The 16,754-nt window shown below is 35.4% G+C and overlaps 1 protein-coding gene across 6 annotated transcripts in view; it reads right to left on the bottom strand.

Annotated features, from left to right (window-relative positions):
• The window catches only part of LOC127498241 (inverted formin-2-like), a 35,320-nt gene that overhangs the window by 10,316 nt on the left and 8,250 nt on the right, over positions 1 to 16,754 (bottom strand). For 5 of the 6 annotated variants that reach the window (XM_051867372.1, XM_051867370.1, XM_051867374.1 and 2 more), the window contains exons 2-17: positions 15,317 to 15,751; positions 13,530 to 13,645; positions 11,569 to 11,728; positions 10,752 to 10,785; positions 10,513 to 10,654; positions 10,297 to 10,429; positions 8,171 to 8,812; positions 4,298 to 4,440; positions 3,936 to 3,997; positions 3,745 to 3,847; positions 2,841 to 2,926; positions 1,249 to 1,349; positions 1,023 to 1,093; positions 682 to 789; positions 526 to 596; positions 316 to 436 (exon numbers count right to left, since the gene is read on the bottom strand). In XM_051867372.1, coding sequence (XP_051723332.1) covers positions 316 to 436; positions 526 to 596; positions 682 to 789; positions 1,023 to 1,093; positions 1,249 to 1,349; positions 2,841 to 2,926; positions 3,745 to 3,847; positions 3,936 to 3,997; positions 4,298 to 4,440; positions 8,171 to 8,812; positions 10,297 to 10,429; positions 10,513 to 10,654; positions 10,752 to 10,785; positions 11,569 to 11,728; positions 13,530 to 13,645; positions 15,317 to 15,716 — 2,493 coding nt within the window. In that variant the 5' untranslated portion in view covers positions 15,717 to 15,751. Of the gene's footprint in view, positions 1 to 315; positions 437 to 525; positions 597 to 681; positions 790 to 1,022; positions 1,094 to 1,248; positions 1,350 to 2,840; positions 2,927 to 3,744; positions 3,848 to 3,935; positions 3,998 to 4,297; positions 4,441 to 8,170; positions 8,813 to 10,296; positions 10,430 to 10,512; positions 10,655 to 10,747; positions 10,786 to 11,568; positions 11,729 to 13,529; positions 13,646 to 15,316; positions 15,752 to 16,754 lie in introns of those variants that run through there. The other variant, XM_051867375.1, reaches the window with a different exon arrangement.

Genomic DNA, 16,754 nt, shown 5'->3' with positions numbered 1-16,754 from the left:
TTCACAATTTAATATTTTATTTTTTAAAGCCCCCCTGTGGAGAAAAATCAAGTGTCTTTGTGGTGTTTTTAATCAATAGTTGACCGAGTGAATCAGGTAATCCGAGCTGGTGTGAGTGAGTGGAGGCGGAGACTAATTTGCATATTCATAGCCGCATATACTAAATGAAGCAAGGGTGTCAAGTTACAGTACATTCAAGCTATTTTCACAGGGAAAAAAAAAGCTTAAATATATCATTTTGATGATCAAAGATAATTTATTGACTGCAGGGGGACTTAATATTCACAATATTACCAGTTAAGCAAGTCTTTCTACCTCTATAACCCCTAAAAACTGCTCCTTGACGTCCTCAACTGATGAAGACACCCTTTTCTCTGCATCTTTCAGTCTCTTTAGAAGATTATTTGTTTCTGCCTGAATCGAGTCCAGATTTACGCTGAAAGAAACACACAAAGCACCAGTTGAGAGTGAAATGACAGCGCTGATCTTGTGACACACACTCAGAGAACAGCAGCATTGTGTTACCCGGCTGCTATCTCACAGGCCTCGATTTCTTCTGGAAGTTTCAGCAGCTCTGGGTGGTTTAATTCGGCTTCCTGGGAATCACAAGATGCATGAGATTCACAACATAGCACATAGCAAAACTGAACACCATTTATTGCACTTGTGGCCATACTGTACCTCAAGGATGTGATGTAAGAGGGTGATGCGACTCTTGTTTGCTTTGGTTTCTGTGAGTTTCAACAGGGAACTAATCTTGAATCCCTCAGCGTTTCCTGTGTGACTTCCCTGGCAAAAAGGAAAAACAAAATAAAATAAAAATTCACAAAATGAGGAACTAAGACACTGTAAATACAGAAAACAAAAAGTATCCAAGGTGATTTGGGCTTTACAGTCAATAATGACTCTCTGCTGCCCAGAGACCAACAACATTTTCCATGAACAAGTGCTGTCAATCACTTTATTTACACTCTACATGAAAGGATACATTCAAAAAAGCACTTTATTGGTGTTTTCCTTACATAGTTGAGGAAGTTTCCAACATCAAGGATGAGCTTGCAGAAACTGGGCAGCAGTGAACTTTTCCTGAGACCTGCGGGGCGACACACACTTCACATTATAATTCTGTGTGCGCTCAGAAACACTGAATGATGTGACAGATTAACAAATGCATTGATGATTGGAACATGTAGTGTGCAGTAAACAAGTTAACATTTACTCACACACAATCTGCTGGTTTGTACTCACTTTCACAGGCCGTTTCCACCAGCTCAACCTTCGGCTTCAGGATATCGAGCACCGACAGCGTCTCCTCACACAGTAACATGCATTCAATCCTCAGCTGGTAACTGTGACGGGTCGAATAAAGAAACTCAATTCACAAATAGAAAGTAAAGTTTATCAGGACAAACTTATGTTGGCTTGACAAAGCCGTGTCTGAAAGCTTTAAAGTTTAATAAGCATGTTTTGTTTTGCTAGCAAGTTGTTAATGTAACATGTGTCTAACATTATTTTGCATGTTCTAGTACATTGCTAGCATGTTTTAACACATTGCAAGCATTTGTTCCTAACTTGAATTAGCATTATCAAATTGCTAACATGTTACTTGTTTTAACACTTTGCTTGTGTTTTAGCATGTTGTTAGTGTAGCTAGTATGTTTTAACACTTTGCTAGCATGAATCAGCATGTTGACAACACGATTTAACATGCTGCTAGGATATTTTAACACATTACTAACATGCTAAATCTAGCACTGTTTTAACAATGCTTGAGTTAACAAGTTGTTAGTGTTGCTAATATGTTTTAACATTTTGCTAGCACGAATCAACACATTGCTAGTATGTTTTAACACATCGCTAACATGTTTTACTATGTTGCTAACATGTTTAACAGGTTGCTAGCATTAATTAATGCATTGCTAACATGAATTAGCATGTTGCTAGCATGAATTAACATGTTGATAGCATGTTTTATCATTTTGCTAACACGAATTTACATGTAACATGACTTAACACTTTGCTAACATGAATTAGCATGTTGATGGCATTATTTATAACATTATAACATGCTGCTAAGATGTTTTAACACATTGTTAGCATGATTTAACATGTTAGTAATATTTTACCATGTTGCTAACATTAAGTAACACATTTCTAGTATGTTTTAACAAATTGCTAACATGTTTTACCATGTTGCTAGCATGAATGAGCATGTTTTGAACATGAATTAGCATGTTGATAACATGTTTAACATGTTGCTAGCATGAACTAACACATTGCTAGTATGTTTAAACACATTCTTATCAAGTTTTACCTGGTTGTTAGCATGACCTAACACATTGTTAACATTAACATGCTGCTGGCATGTTTTAACACGTTGCTAGCATGAGTTAACACATTGTTAGCAGGATTTAACACGCTGCTAACATGAATTAGCATGTCACTGGCATGAATTAGCATGTTTTAGCATGTTGCTAACATGTTTTAACATGTCCTAAGATAGTTGCTAGGCTTTGCTAGTGATAGATAATTGGTGGATGAAGCTTAAATATAAATATTTTGACCCCCACAATGAAAGTTTATGGGATTTTTCATAGGTTTAATAGGAAATTTAACGAAAACAGCAAATCTGATCAGTTAGAAAAGAACTTCAGTCTGAAGTCCTGAGTTTAGTGGCTGTAGATTTAAAGCTCTAGAAGGAGATAATATTTAAATTCAGTCTCAGAAGAAGAATAAGCTTAGGATTTCTTTATCAAGCCAACATAATAATAACTGCCTTATGCATATTCTGGAAGTGTTAATCAAACACTTCAGTAGATGTGGTTTTAATGCAACTTTACCAGGGTACAGCCAGCAGTGAGAGGTAAAAGCGGTCCACGTTGGCCAGTTTGTCTGGATCTCCTTGAAAGGATTTTAAGTTGTCAATCTGGAGAAGTTGAAGTAATAAAGTTAAATGCAAAACTGACCATAACAGGGTAGACTGAATATTTAATTTGATGCAAATGAAGCTCAGAAGCACAGATGTTCAGTGGGTTGTGCTGCTGATTGGTCATTAGATATATTAAAATGCCCCATTATGCTTTTTCGCATATTATAATTTACACAGTGTGTATTAAAGCTGTTTGTGAAAGTAAAAGCTCTGCAAAGTTTCAAAGATAAATTGAGTTTTTGTCTCCCAAGAGAAAGAAGTGATTCTGAACTGCCTGAACCTACGTTGGTTTGTAACTAATTTGCATAATGCCCGCCCATTGGCTGCCGGCGAACAGCATCTACTTTGCCCCGCCCTCAAACACTGTAGTTGTATCTGAGACTGGAAGAGTTTGGTTCGTGTTGTTCATGTCGAGAAGACGCTGTTTTCTGCTGCCAAAGCAAATCCACTTTGATGAGATTGATACGGTAAAACTGTTACTGTTCGTATCACTGTGAATCAAGAGCATAATCCATATATGGTAATGACCAATCAGAGCAGAGCAGCTCTCAGAGAGGCGGGGTTTAGAGAGACCGAATCCTTGATCGAACCGTTTCAGACACTGAGAGAAAAGAGCTGATGCTGAAGTGGATATTATGAGAAAATTAAAGTGTTTTATGACTTTGATGAATGTAAACATATTATAGGAGACTCTGGAAGGGTCACTTTAAACATTTCCAGTGGACAAAAATACCTTTATTTCATTCGCATCAAGATCTATGAATGTGAAATACTTGTGAATTGTCATTTCGATTGTACGTTTTATTGGGAAGTACCTCATGTTTTTCCGGAAGCAGTTTCAGAAGCTGTTTCAAAGACTCAACGTCAAATTTCGAACAGTCTCCTTTCTGCACCATCGCCACAAACTCTTCATGAGAGCTGTTTGGGAGCGAATCAAACATCTTGAACGTCTCGCCAAGATAATCACACGAACACACACCAGCGAGTCCAAAACATGTGATCTTACCACTTGAACTGCTTCAGAAATATATTCAGGTTCAGATTCTTCTTGGAGTCAATAAAGGAAATCTGAGAAACAGGAGAAAAAGCGATGAAATTAAATTATCATTACTCCAGTCTTCAGTGTCACATGATCCTTCAGAAATCATTCTGATATGATGATTTGATGCTCAAGAAACATTTCTGATTATTATCAATGTTGAAAACAGTTGTGCAGCTTCAGATTTGAATGCAGAACAGGAGAAAAGATAAACAACCTTTGACTGCTAGTGTATGCATTCGGCAGATGTTTTAATTCATGCATTCCCTGGGAATCAAACTCATGACCTACAGCATGCTCCACTATTTGAGCTACATTAAATCTCACACCTCTTTGGGTTCTTTCTTGACCGGGGCGGCCGGGTTCTTGTCTTTGGGTTCAGCCACCGGCAGACAGAAGAGCTGCTCAATGCTGGTGTAGTTCGGCTCCAGGGGTGAATCATTCGTGACAGACGCCCACAGAGAAGTACCATCTACACGGAAGGAAGAAAAACAAATACGCACTTAGCTTCAGATGTCCCAAACCATCCATGAGCAGAAATGCAAATTCTGTAATATAATCAGAGGCCTGTTGCATGAAGCTGGTTGAGTTTCAGAGTAGGGTTAGAATTGAGAAAACCATACAAATGCAGCCAGGTTTAGTGGGCTCACAACGCTCGGTATAAACGTTCTCAGTTTGTGATTATCTCGGTGTGAATCCAGGGCCGGATTATCCATAGACGGGATTGGGCGAGAGCCAATAGTGGGGCACCAAGTGATTAAGATAATGACTAGGCCTTTAAAAAAAATTAATGTTTTGTATATATATATATATATATATATATATATATATATATATATATATATATATATATATATATATATATATATATATATATATATATATGTGTGTAATTTTGCTGGAAAGATACGGATACAAAATGAACAGTTAATGATATATACAGAGAGAATATAAAATATGCATATAAATAATTGCGATTGGGTCAAATCTCAGTGTATTTACTCCCTCTCAGTCTGCGTCAATCAAAACAGATAGGCAGCATCATCTTAGCGGTTGTGCATTTGTAAATACATATGATATAAATATATGTAAATTAAAAAAAGAGAGAAAATATCACAACACACAGACACCTTTAAAAAGTACCTGCAATATCAAGTTTTCGAAAAATCGTTCACCAGAGGATATGCTGCAAATTCTACGAGAAAAAAAATGGGCTACAGACTGCTTTCCCGAGTGTATTCGTTGCACTCAGACTGTTCTTTACCCTGCCCGTTACCAACTGCGATGGAGAGAGATCCTTCTCTCAACTTGCTGACGATTCTGTAATTTCGGTCAAATGCAGGCAATTTTCGCTGTGTATAAAACATACAATACCCTTCAAATGATTACACATATATACAGTTGCAAGAAAAAGTATGTGAACCACTTGCAGAATCTGTGAAAATGTGCAAAATTTTAACAAAATAAGAGAGATCGTACAAAATGCATGTTATTTTTTATTTATTACTGTCCTGAGTAAGATATTTTACATAAAAGATGTTTACATATAATCCACAAGACAAAAAAAAAAAAAAAAGCTGAATTTATTAAAATAAACCCATTCATAAGTTTGTGAACCATTGATTCTTAACACTGTGTGTGGTTACCTGATAATCTACGACTGTTTGTTTGTAGTGTGATGGTTGTTCATGAGTCTCTTGTTTGTTCTGAGCAGTTAAACTGAGCTCTGTTCTTCAGAAAAATCCTCCAGGTCCTGCAGATTCTTCAGTTTTCCACCATTTTTTGCATATTTGAACCCTTTCCAGCAGTGACTGTATGATTTTGAGATCCGTCTTTTCACACTGAGGACAACTGAGGGACTCAAACACAACTATTAAAAGGTTCAAACATTCACTGATGCTCCAGAAGGAAACACGATGCATTAAGAGTCGGGGGTGAAAACAGGAGGAAGAGGTCCAAATTTTTCTTATTTCGCTTGAATATTTTTTTTCATTTAGTACTGCCCTTCGGAAGCAACAGAAAATACTTGCATGTTTCCCGGAAGACAAATTAAATACAATTTACCTTGATCTTCAAATTGCAAAAGTTTTCACCCCCCCGGCTCTTAATGCATCGTGTTTCCTTCTGGAGCATCAGTGAATGTTTGAACCTTTTTTAATAGTTGTGTTTGAGTCCCTCAGTTGTCCTCAGTGTGAAAAGATGGATCTCAAAATCATTCAGTCACTGCTGGAAAGGACAAACAAGAGACTCATGAACAACCATCACACAACAAACAAACAGTCGTAGATCATCCAGGTAACCACACACAGTATTCAGAATCAATGGTTCACAAACTTATGAACGTGGTTATTTTAATAAATTCAGCTATTTTTTTGTCTTGTGGATCATATGTAAACATCTTTTATGTAAAATATCTTACTCAGGACAGTACTAAATAAAAAATAACATGCATTTTGTATTATCTCTTTTATTTTGTTAAAATTTTGCACATTTTCACAGATTCTGCAAGAGGTTCACATACTTTTTCTTGCCACTGTATGTAAATGTTCATGTGCAATTTTTACCTAGGAATCTCGTATTTATGATAATTCTGATAGCACGTGAAGGCAGCATTAATTAACGATTTTGCGTGCACAAAATCTAGAAAAAAAGATTTTCTGCTGAAGGTAAGGCTTATTTACCATTATTTCTGGGCAAATGTGTGACGCTGTTGTCGATTTTTGAAATATGTGGAACGGTTTTCTCTTTTAGATGGTTGCTTAGATGCTTGTAAAGTTCAGTGTGTGTGTTTCGCTGCTGTTAATCAGCTGTTAATATGGTTGCTTGCAACAGTCTTTCTTGGGCTTGCTTATTTGGTATGCTTTTGTTAAACATATGGTTTTGCATGTAGTCCTCATACATGCCTTTTATGACAGAAATAAAGATATTTAGTATGACATGTTCATGTTGCACTAGCGTATTCGTTGAATTGGGGGGGGTTACTACTGTGTTAATCCGGGCCTGTGTGCACCTGAATGTGACGCGTGCAGTGAACTATTCTTTCTGTTATTGCGCTCTCATTCACACAGAGCTGTTCCTAAACGGCCCATTAAAAACCCATCAAACTGTGCTGCTCTCTCCACATGTCTGTTCTTGTCTAAATATGCTGATACTGGCCAAAAAACTGTGAACTGAGTCTTTAAACTTTATACTGATAATAAAAAGTTAATATTAAATCCAATTCAAAATATTAACTGTTTTTAATTTAAAGTTTTGTTGTGTTTTGTTTTCATTTTTATTAGTTTTTGTTTTTTTAAATATGTCTATTTAGTATTTAGTTTAAGTTTTAATTTTTTTTTTTTTTACTAATTGTTGTTTATCATTTTTATTATTTGTTTAAAAAGTCTCTTTTTATTGTTTTAAATGTAAAATTATTAGTAATTTTGTTGTCTCTCATATATATATATTATATATATATATATATATATATATATATATATATATATATATATATATGTTTTTATTATTTTTAATTGTAATTTTTTTACTAATTGTTGTGTTTGTCATTTTTTGAATTGCCATTTTTATTGTTTTCAATTTTTAAATTTTAGTAATTTTGTTCTGTTAGACATTTTAAAACAAAAAACTAATAAGTGACAAACAAAATGACTAAAATTTTAAAATTAAAAAACTATTGACATTTTTAAATAATAAAATAAATGACAAACAACAAAATTACTAAGGTTTTTAAATATAAAACTTAATTATAACTAAAGTAAATAATTATTTAAAAACAAAAAAAAAACTAATAAAAATGAATTTAGTTTATTAAGTTTTGAATTTAAAAACTTGTGTTTGTCATTTTATTAAGTTTTAGTTGTAATTATTTGAGTGCTTCAACTTTAAATGAAAATGAGAAATGTTGTAGCTGAAATAAAATAAGCTTAAGGCTTTTTTTTTTTTTTTTTTTTTTTTTTTTTTTACACATTTTATCTCAGTTAATGTTTACTTTATTTCAAGTTTTAATAGTTTTAGTTAACAATAATATCCCTGGCTATTATATTACATATTTACATTTCTATGAATGTGTCAGATGCTTTTATCCGCAGAGACTCTCATGACATTCAACAACAGATTTTTCCAGCTCAAACATTCCAGTCAGACTCAGACTCGTCTGTTTCACGCTCTGCTGTGTGTCACAGATGTGCGGTCTGAAATCTCACCAGTCACCGCTCTGGAATTGAGTTTCTGCCAGTTGAGTTTCTTCATCCTGAGGGTGGGATGAGGGCCGGTCTTCACGGGGGCGCTGTAGTATTGCCCAATTGGATGAAACGTCTGCGCCACGATTACGTCGCCCATACCAGGAGGAGGAGGAGGGCAGGGTGGGCCATTTACACCACAACCAGGTGGAGGAGGAGGAGGTGGAGGTGCACCCATTCCTGGCAGAGGAGGAGGAGGAGGCACACCCATTCCAGGTAAAGGTGGAGGCGGTGGTGGACCTGCAGAACCCAACCCAGGAAGAGGTGGAGGAGGAGGCGGCGGCGGCATCCCTGATCCTGGTACAGGAGGTGGTGGAGGAGGAGGAGGAGGAGGAGGAGGAGGAGGTCCAGCTCCTGTTTTGAGGGGAGGTTGCATGCCGGGCAGAGGAGGAGGAGGAGGAGGAGGAGGAGGAGGGGGAGAAGATACAGGCTTCGTGGAGTTGCGCAGTGGTTCATGGTTGGTTGATCTGCAAGAACATTCCAGTTTCTCGTCTTTCGCCTCAGTCTGAACGGCTTGATTCTTTCTTTTGACCTCAGAAGAACCTTTGGCTGCTTCCTTAGAGAAGACGAGACGCTGCAGAATCTTCTCACACGAATCCATCTCAGCTGAACGAAGAGAGAACATGTTTGAACAAACTCTCATCAGCACATTCCCGGCAAAATTAAAGCTCTATAGACAAAAAAACCCCAAAGCCTTACCAGAAATAGAGAAATAAATAATATATGCAAATAAATATGCAACTAGATGTACATGTAAATATATAAATAATTCATACAAGTAAATTAATATCCAAATAAGTAAATAAGCAAATGAATAAGTAGCTATATGTAAATAAGTACATAACCAAGTAAATAAGAAAGTAAAATAAGTAAATTAATATGTGAAGTAAATCTATAAGTAAAATAGCAAGCAAATAAATTAGTAAGTTAATATACATAAATAAATACGAAATTAAATATGTAAATAAGAGAATCTATAAGTAAATAAATAAGCAAGTAAAAGTAAATAATTAATATATGTAAATAAGCAAATTAATAAAGTAAATATGTAAATAAGTAAATCTATAAGTAAATAAGTAAATAAATTAGTAAGTTAATATGTAAATAAGCAAGTACATTAATATGTAAATAAGTAAATCATATATGTAAATAAGCAAATAAGTAAATAAATATATAATTAAAATAAGTAAATAAATTAGTAAGTTAGTAAATAATCAAGTAAATAAGTAAATAAAATAAGTAAATAATACTAAGTATACTAATAAGTAAATAAGCAACTGAATAATGTAAATAAACAAGTAAATAAACAACAAGTAAATGCAAATGAATAAGTATAAAAAATTAAATAAGTAAATAAGCAAATAAACAAGTATATGTAACAGTTAATTGCTTAATTTACTTGCCTATTTACATTATTTATACTCATTTATTTACTTGATTATTTACTCGTTTTATTTATTTTTTTTTATTTATTTACTTGATTATATACTTAGTTACTTGTTTACTTATTACATATTCATTTACTTTATGTATTTGTTTATTTATTTACATATTAATTTACTTGCTTATTTTATTTATATACTTATTTACATTTACTCGCTCGTTTATTTCCTTATAGATATAGACATTAATTTACTTGCATATATGTAAATAAGGAAATAAGCATGTGAATAAATAAGTATATATAAATAAGTAAATGTATAGATAAAATAAATAAGCATGTAACTAAATTAATATATGTAAATAAATAAAGTGATTAAGTAAATAAGTAAACAAGTAATCAAGTAAATAATCAAGTAAATAAATAAGTAAATAAGCAAGCAAGTTTATCTTAGTTTAAAAAGATCTGTGATAATAACAGCCAACCAAAACATTTCTGCAGCTGAGACTGATTTAATACAGATAAATGACATTTCTGTGATCTGATCAGAGAGCCTCATATACAACTGTGTGCAATTACAGCAAACTGAAAGACTACTAGAAACCGGTAAGTATCATTTCCATGAGAAACAGACTGAAGCGTACATCACATGGCAGCTAATGGGATTAGACTCGGATGTAGTAAAGTGAGAGTGAAGAGGGAAACTCACAGCTCTGAGCGATCAGCGTGGCCCGGTTCGTGAGCGACTCCAGCACCTGCCAGATATCTGCTTGCTCGGGACCCAGAAGAAGCAGCGCTTGTAATATAGACAACAGCTGCTGTGAAGATGGGAAACTGCTCACCTGCAAACACACGAGTTACTGAAACACCACAGACCAGTGAGAATCGGCGCAGATCAGAGGACGAGCGGTAACGCACAGCTCACCTTATTAAACAGAGATGTGAAGACTTCCTGATGGTTGCTCATGTCAATTCCTCCATACAGCCTCAGGAGCTCGTCCTCATCCTCAGCCATGGCCTCTTCAAACGCCTCGCACTGGATGATCAAGTCTTCATCGTCCTCTTCTCTGAAACACACACACACCGTGCTGTAACATTTCCTCACAAACTTGAGTTTTATTTCACGTTTAATTTTTTAAGTTGCCCAACTCAAAGTAAACTCACCTCAGCTTTGGCAGTAGGTGAAGCAGCTGTAATCCTGGTGGACAAAAATAAACGTAATATCCATGAATAAACCATAAATAACATCTAGAGCTGTGTGTTAGAAAGCTCAGACCTGAGGTGTGTTAAAACACAAAACATGAGGTGGTGCTACACCTGAACACAATTAACACTTGATCACTTCTGTTTGCCACTGCATACTAAGCATACTATTTTTTGCAGTATGCAATATGTATATCATGAACAATAGGATGCACACCCAAAATGTAGCATACTACTGTCTGAATGTTAGTTTGGATGGTTAGTATGCTAGTATTCTATAATATTAGGGTTATAAGGCTGTGTTCTAAATAGCATTCTTCCATACTACTCATACTATTTTTGCAGTATGCAATATGCATATTGTGCAAAACAGGTTGCACACCCAAAATTTAGCATATTACTGTCTGAATGTTAGTTTGGATGGTTAGTATGCTAGTATTCTATAATATTAGGGTTATAAGGCTGTGTTCTAAATAGCATTCTTCTATCCTTCTCATACTATTTTTGCCATATGCAATATGTATATGATGCACAATAGGATGCACACCCAAAATGTAGCATACTACTGTCTAAATGTTTGTTTAGACGGTTAGTATGCTAGTATTCTATAATATTAGGGTTATAGGGCTGTGTTCTAAAAAGCATTCTTCTATACTACTCATACTTGTTCTGCAGTATACAGTTATGTAAAGTTTCACACTCTATTTAAAAACTTTGTAGGGAACTTTTCAGGGTATATACTGCACAGTCTGTAGTATCTCAGTGTAGTTGAACGTACCGATAAACTCCTTGCGCATCTTGTCCCGTTGGCGCAGGTCGTCGGCGCTGAAGATGAAGGCGTTTATGACACTCAGAAGGGTCACCATGTAAGGCACGTTATCAGTGGCTCGTAGTTCGTTCATAATCACACTGAATCGATACTGCTGCGTCTTCACAGACTGTTAGAGAAACACAACGCTGCCTTTATTACAGGCATCTTAACAAGGTCATCTTTAAAGCTAGCATCACTGCTCTGAAAGAAAACCATCTGTGTCTTGTTTTTCAGAACAAATACCTAAACATTCATAAATCAAGATACATTTACTTGAGAAGCAAAATCAGATAAAAAGTCTTGTTTTCTGGAAAAATGATCAAAATGAAGTGATTTGTGCTTGAAACAAGAACAAATATCTACAATTTTTAAGCTTAAACTCATGTCATTTTGACCAGTTTTTCAGAAAACAAAACTTAGTATCTCATGTCTTTTTTCTTCTCAAGTAAATGAAAACATTTTCTAAGAATACTGACAATTTTGCATTGGAAAAAAATAATTTTTTTTTTGTATTTTTATCTTGTCTTCCAGCACAAATATCTAAACATTCTTAAAACAAGATACATTTACTGGACTCTAAAAAATGCTGGGTTGTTTCAACCCAAATTTGTGTCAAATATGGACAAACCCAACCGTTGGGTTAAAAAATAATTAAAAAAAATTTTAACCCAACAGCTGGGTTTGTCCATATTTGACACAAATTTGGGTTGAAACAATCCATGATTTTTTAGAGTGTGGAGAAGCAAAATGATTTAACCCTTGTGTGTCAAATAAAAAAGTTATATAGGTCCATAGAGGACAAAAATGTTTGTGTCATAAAAACTCTAAACTCTAAAACTGCTAGAAAATCAAAGCCATAAATCTAAAAAAGTTGTCTTCCAAATTTGAGGTTGATATCTCAAAAAATGAGCTTTCGGTAAGATTTTGTTTAGGTACCAAATTTTACCAATTAGATGCCAGCAAAGCCAGCCATATATTAATTTTTAAATAATGGTTGGGTTAAATAAAACTGCCCAGCACGCTGGGCAAACATTTAACCCAATTGCTGGGTTTGTCCATTTTCAACCAAACTTAGGCATTTTTTAGAGTGTATTTTCTTTATAGGCCAAACTTGAGAAAAAGGCACCATCTGGTAGAAAAAAAAAGTAAAAAATTAAATTTTGAAGACTTGCCAACAGAATAAAAGCTTATTAACAAAGACTGCATCATTTTATAGTTAAAATGACCCTGGGATTAAAAATTGTAGTTTTAATTAATTTCAAAGGGGATATTTTTGTCCTTACAGTCCTGAGAGGAACTATTTTGTGTTACTAGTGTAAAATAGATTTATTAAAGGAAATGAGGGTGAAATATTAAAATTCCAATAAAAATACACACCTGTACCAAATTTTATGCAGTTGGCATTAACACAGGCAAAATGATCAATAAAACAAAACTGAAAAAGACAGAAATGTCCATAAGGACGCACAAGGGTTTATTTGAATACATTTTCCAGAAAACAACACTTTCAATATCTATTTGCTATCTTAAGAGTTTATGCTTAAAACAAGAACAAATATCTGCCACAAGATTATGTTTCTGAGCAGATATTTATGCATGAACACTTCAAAAAACAAGTCTCAACATCTTCTGTCATTTTGCTTCTCAAGTAAATGTAAACGAGGCAGAAATATTGAGTTTTCTGAGAATACACCGATTGCGGTGCTAAAGTTTTTAACATTGTGCTGAAGTTGTGTACTGTTCCCCACACACTTATATATTAAATGATGAAATCCCATCACAGGAGACTTTTGAGCTGCATGATATCAGTCTCAGCTGACCACCCGAGAAGGATGTCGACATCAGGTGTAAACGGCACAAAGGGTTGTTTTCTGACCTGATATGAAGCCTCACCAATCCAGACAGACTTAAGCCATAAACACACTTGCCTTGTAATGGTCCAGTGCGTCTAAAGCGAGTCGGTGTCCCTCAGAGGAGAACATGCTGAGGGCCGCCAGCAGCTCGAACACCTGCTTCTTCACCATGGTGTTGGACGTGTCCAAAGCTGGAGGGAAAGGGAAAGGAAATACTGCATTTGTAGCTTCCTCCTCCATCGTTTTCTCCCTCTCCACATTTGGGATGTGTTAGCAGCTAATTTTTGGGGGATGTAACGTGAACTTTGTACTTCTGATGGTTAAAAAAAACAGCCAAAGCATGTGATAGGTGTGAAGATTGAGCAACGCAGATACTGTGAGCAACGCTTTGTAGGAATGCGTGTTTTCTGAATTTATCTCGACTACTGGATAGTCGGGACACAGTTTTAAAGCAACAGTTCGACAGGTGGAGATGTTTGCAGGACTTTGACAGGCTCTTTTTTGTGTATGCATCCTGACAAGAGAAGAGCGAACATTCTCCTTCAGAAGAAAGAAGCTCATGACAGAAGGGTGAGTGAAAGATTTTTGGGTGAAGTATTCTTGTAACCCTGTAAAGGCTGACATGTGAAACTAGATGAGTAAAGTTTGATGACAAACATTGATGTTGGCTTGACAAAACTTTGAAATAACTTTTAAAAGTTTGAAGTTTGAGAATTTAACTCAAAGCAGTCAGAAAAATGATAACATGTTCTAGAACATTGCTAACATGAGGGGCTTGCACACCAGATTAACCTTCTCATAGTTCCTAGAACTATTGGCTGAAGTATTTTGCCGTGTTCGCACCGGACGATTTTTGTTCTAGAAACTCCTTTTGGGGAACTAAATTAGCTCCTACTTCAGAGTAGGGTCTAAACCAGCACTATAGGAACTATCAGTGAAGTGAGTGTACTGGAATGATTGGAAACGCATGTCAAACACCAGCACACGCCATTTTGAAAAAGATGTGTAAACATATTTACTTCAAGAACATGGAAAACAGCGATGATATGTAATACTGAAAGTTGTCATTGGAGATTTCATCTCTTAGCCCTACTTTTTGCTCTTTCAGTCACATAGATTATGCGTTTACATTCTATCTCCGTTATCACGAAACCCACGACACACAACAAACACAACTCTGATCACGGCATCCTCCATCCACCGGTTTTTAGTGTTTGTAAATGCTGCGCTTAAAGACGTCGCTTTCGGCCCCTTCAGAGTTCCTATTCCCGGTGTGAATGCAACCAGGAACATGGCCCGGGGAAGAAATTAGTTCTTGGGGAACTATTCCTAGAACTATTCAGTGTGAAAGCCTCTATGACTTAACATGATCCTAAAAATTTCCAATCAAGACCATCTACAGTTGCTACTGGTGTTCCTCAGGGTTCTGTTTTGGGCCCGCTTTTATTCATCATCTATTTACTCCCTCTTGGCCACATTTTGAAATATGGTATCCATTTTCACTGCTACGCTGATGACACCCAGCTCTACCTGTCCTCCACCTCTGGCTCTTTTCCTTCACCTTCTTTCTCCAGCTGTTTAGCTAAAATTAAAGCTTGGCTTTCAGCAAACTTTTTAAAACTCAATTGTGATAAAACGAAGGTCTTACTTGTACTTGCCTGCATTGTATACTGTATTTATGATGTGTGATTGCTGTTATGCTGTTCTATTCTGTGATGCTAATGGGATTTGTCAATTGTTTTCATTTTTTGTATTCTTTTTATATTACTGTTTTGCTTGCATGTAAGGTGACCTTGTGTGTTATGAAAAGTGCCATTAAATAAAATGCATGATAGATAGATAGATAGTAAGAGTGGCTCTACCCTGCGACAGCTTGCGCACGTATCCCTCATTATCCACGATGAAGTGAATCCCGGCGGACGAGTTCATGACGGCTCTCACGCAGTTGACACACGTGAGCTGCAGCAGAGCGTCTGCGATCCGAGAGCATCCGCGTCCCGACAGCCGGTCCAGGGCTTCCAGCAGCAGGTCGAGCCCCGAGAGCTCCAGGAACTGCACCATCCAGGCCTGGTCGCTTTTCTCCAGACGCTTCTTCAGGCCGGAGTAGTTGACCACACTGGGCACCTGCAGCAGACGGATGCACAGCTCTGCCTCTGCGTTCTCCAGGTTGGCCTCCTGCGAGCCATCCGAGTCCTGAGATGAACCCAGTCGACCCCTCACGGCCGCCCACTTCTTCTGCACTCCGTCTGACTTCCCAGACATGATGATGATGATGATGAAGAAGATAGAGGAAGGTGCTGCGAAATTAAAAAGCAGAGAATACAATTAGACAATAACAATAATACTTTCATCCAGATGCACACAGAAACTCAAAGCTCTTCATTACAGCCCGCCAAAATAAAAGTTCAGTTTAACTATTATAAATTATGACAGAAATATTGTATTGCAAAAAGTACTTCTCAGAGTAATAATACAAAAACATTAATTCAATTATTTGAATACAAAAACATTAATATAATAATACAAAAACATTAATTAAATTAACATAATTAAAACATTAAATTGATTTATTATTATTATTAGTAAATAAGGTGCTGAGCAACAGATCTTGCATATTGTATGCATTAAAATGGATAATAAAATGTCTTGGTTTTATGATTTTCTTTATATTAATAATAGTAATATTAATAATAATTTATTAAAACATTACATTCATAATAATAATAATAATAATAATAAAAATCAATGTAATGTTTTAATAAATTATTATTATTATTATTATTATTATTATTATATTATTAATAAGGAAAATCATAAACCAAGATATTTTTTCATCCTTTTTCATTTTTACAGTATGCAAGTTCTGTTGTGCAGAACCTTTTTTGACAAAAAATGAAAATGCAATGTTTTGTTGTGAATTAATTATTATTTCTTTTGATTACAATTTAAAAGATTGATTAAATTGTTTTATTTTATGAAATTTAACATAAAATTGATACATTTTATGAATTCATTTCTTTAGACACCATTTTTGATGATAAATTTGTGCTGAAACATAAAAAACAGAATCCAGAAGGGAAAAAACTAAACAAAAAAAAATTGGGGTTTGGGAAATGCCCCGCCATTTACCATAATTGCCAGTTTCAACACACTTCTAACTAACTCAACCAGGCCCCGAGCATTTTTTATGTGTTTTAATTATGCAAATGAGGAATACTGTGAAGAAAACTCAAGACTACAATGGAGTTCAGAAACACTGACACTGATATAGAGAAGAACTGGATCTTTGCAGAGTTTTTC

The sequence above is a fragment of the Ctenopharyngodon idella genome, chromosome 17, assembly GCF_019924925.1.
Source record: "Ctenopharyngodon idella isolate HZGC_01 chromosome 17, HZGC01, whole genome shotgun sequence".
In the NCBI taxonomy this organism is placed as follows: domain Eukaryota; kingdom Metazoa; phylum Chordata; class Actinopteri; order Cypriniformes; family Xenocyprididae; genus Ctenopharyngodon; species Ctenopharyngodon idella.
This window is presented reverse-complemented; position numbering and strand designations above follow the sequence as displayed.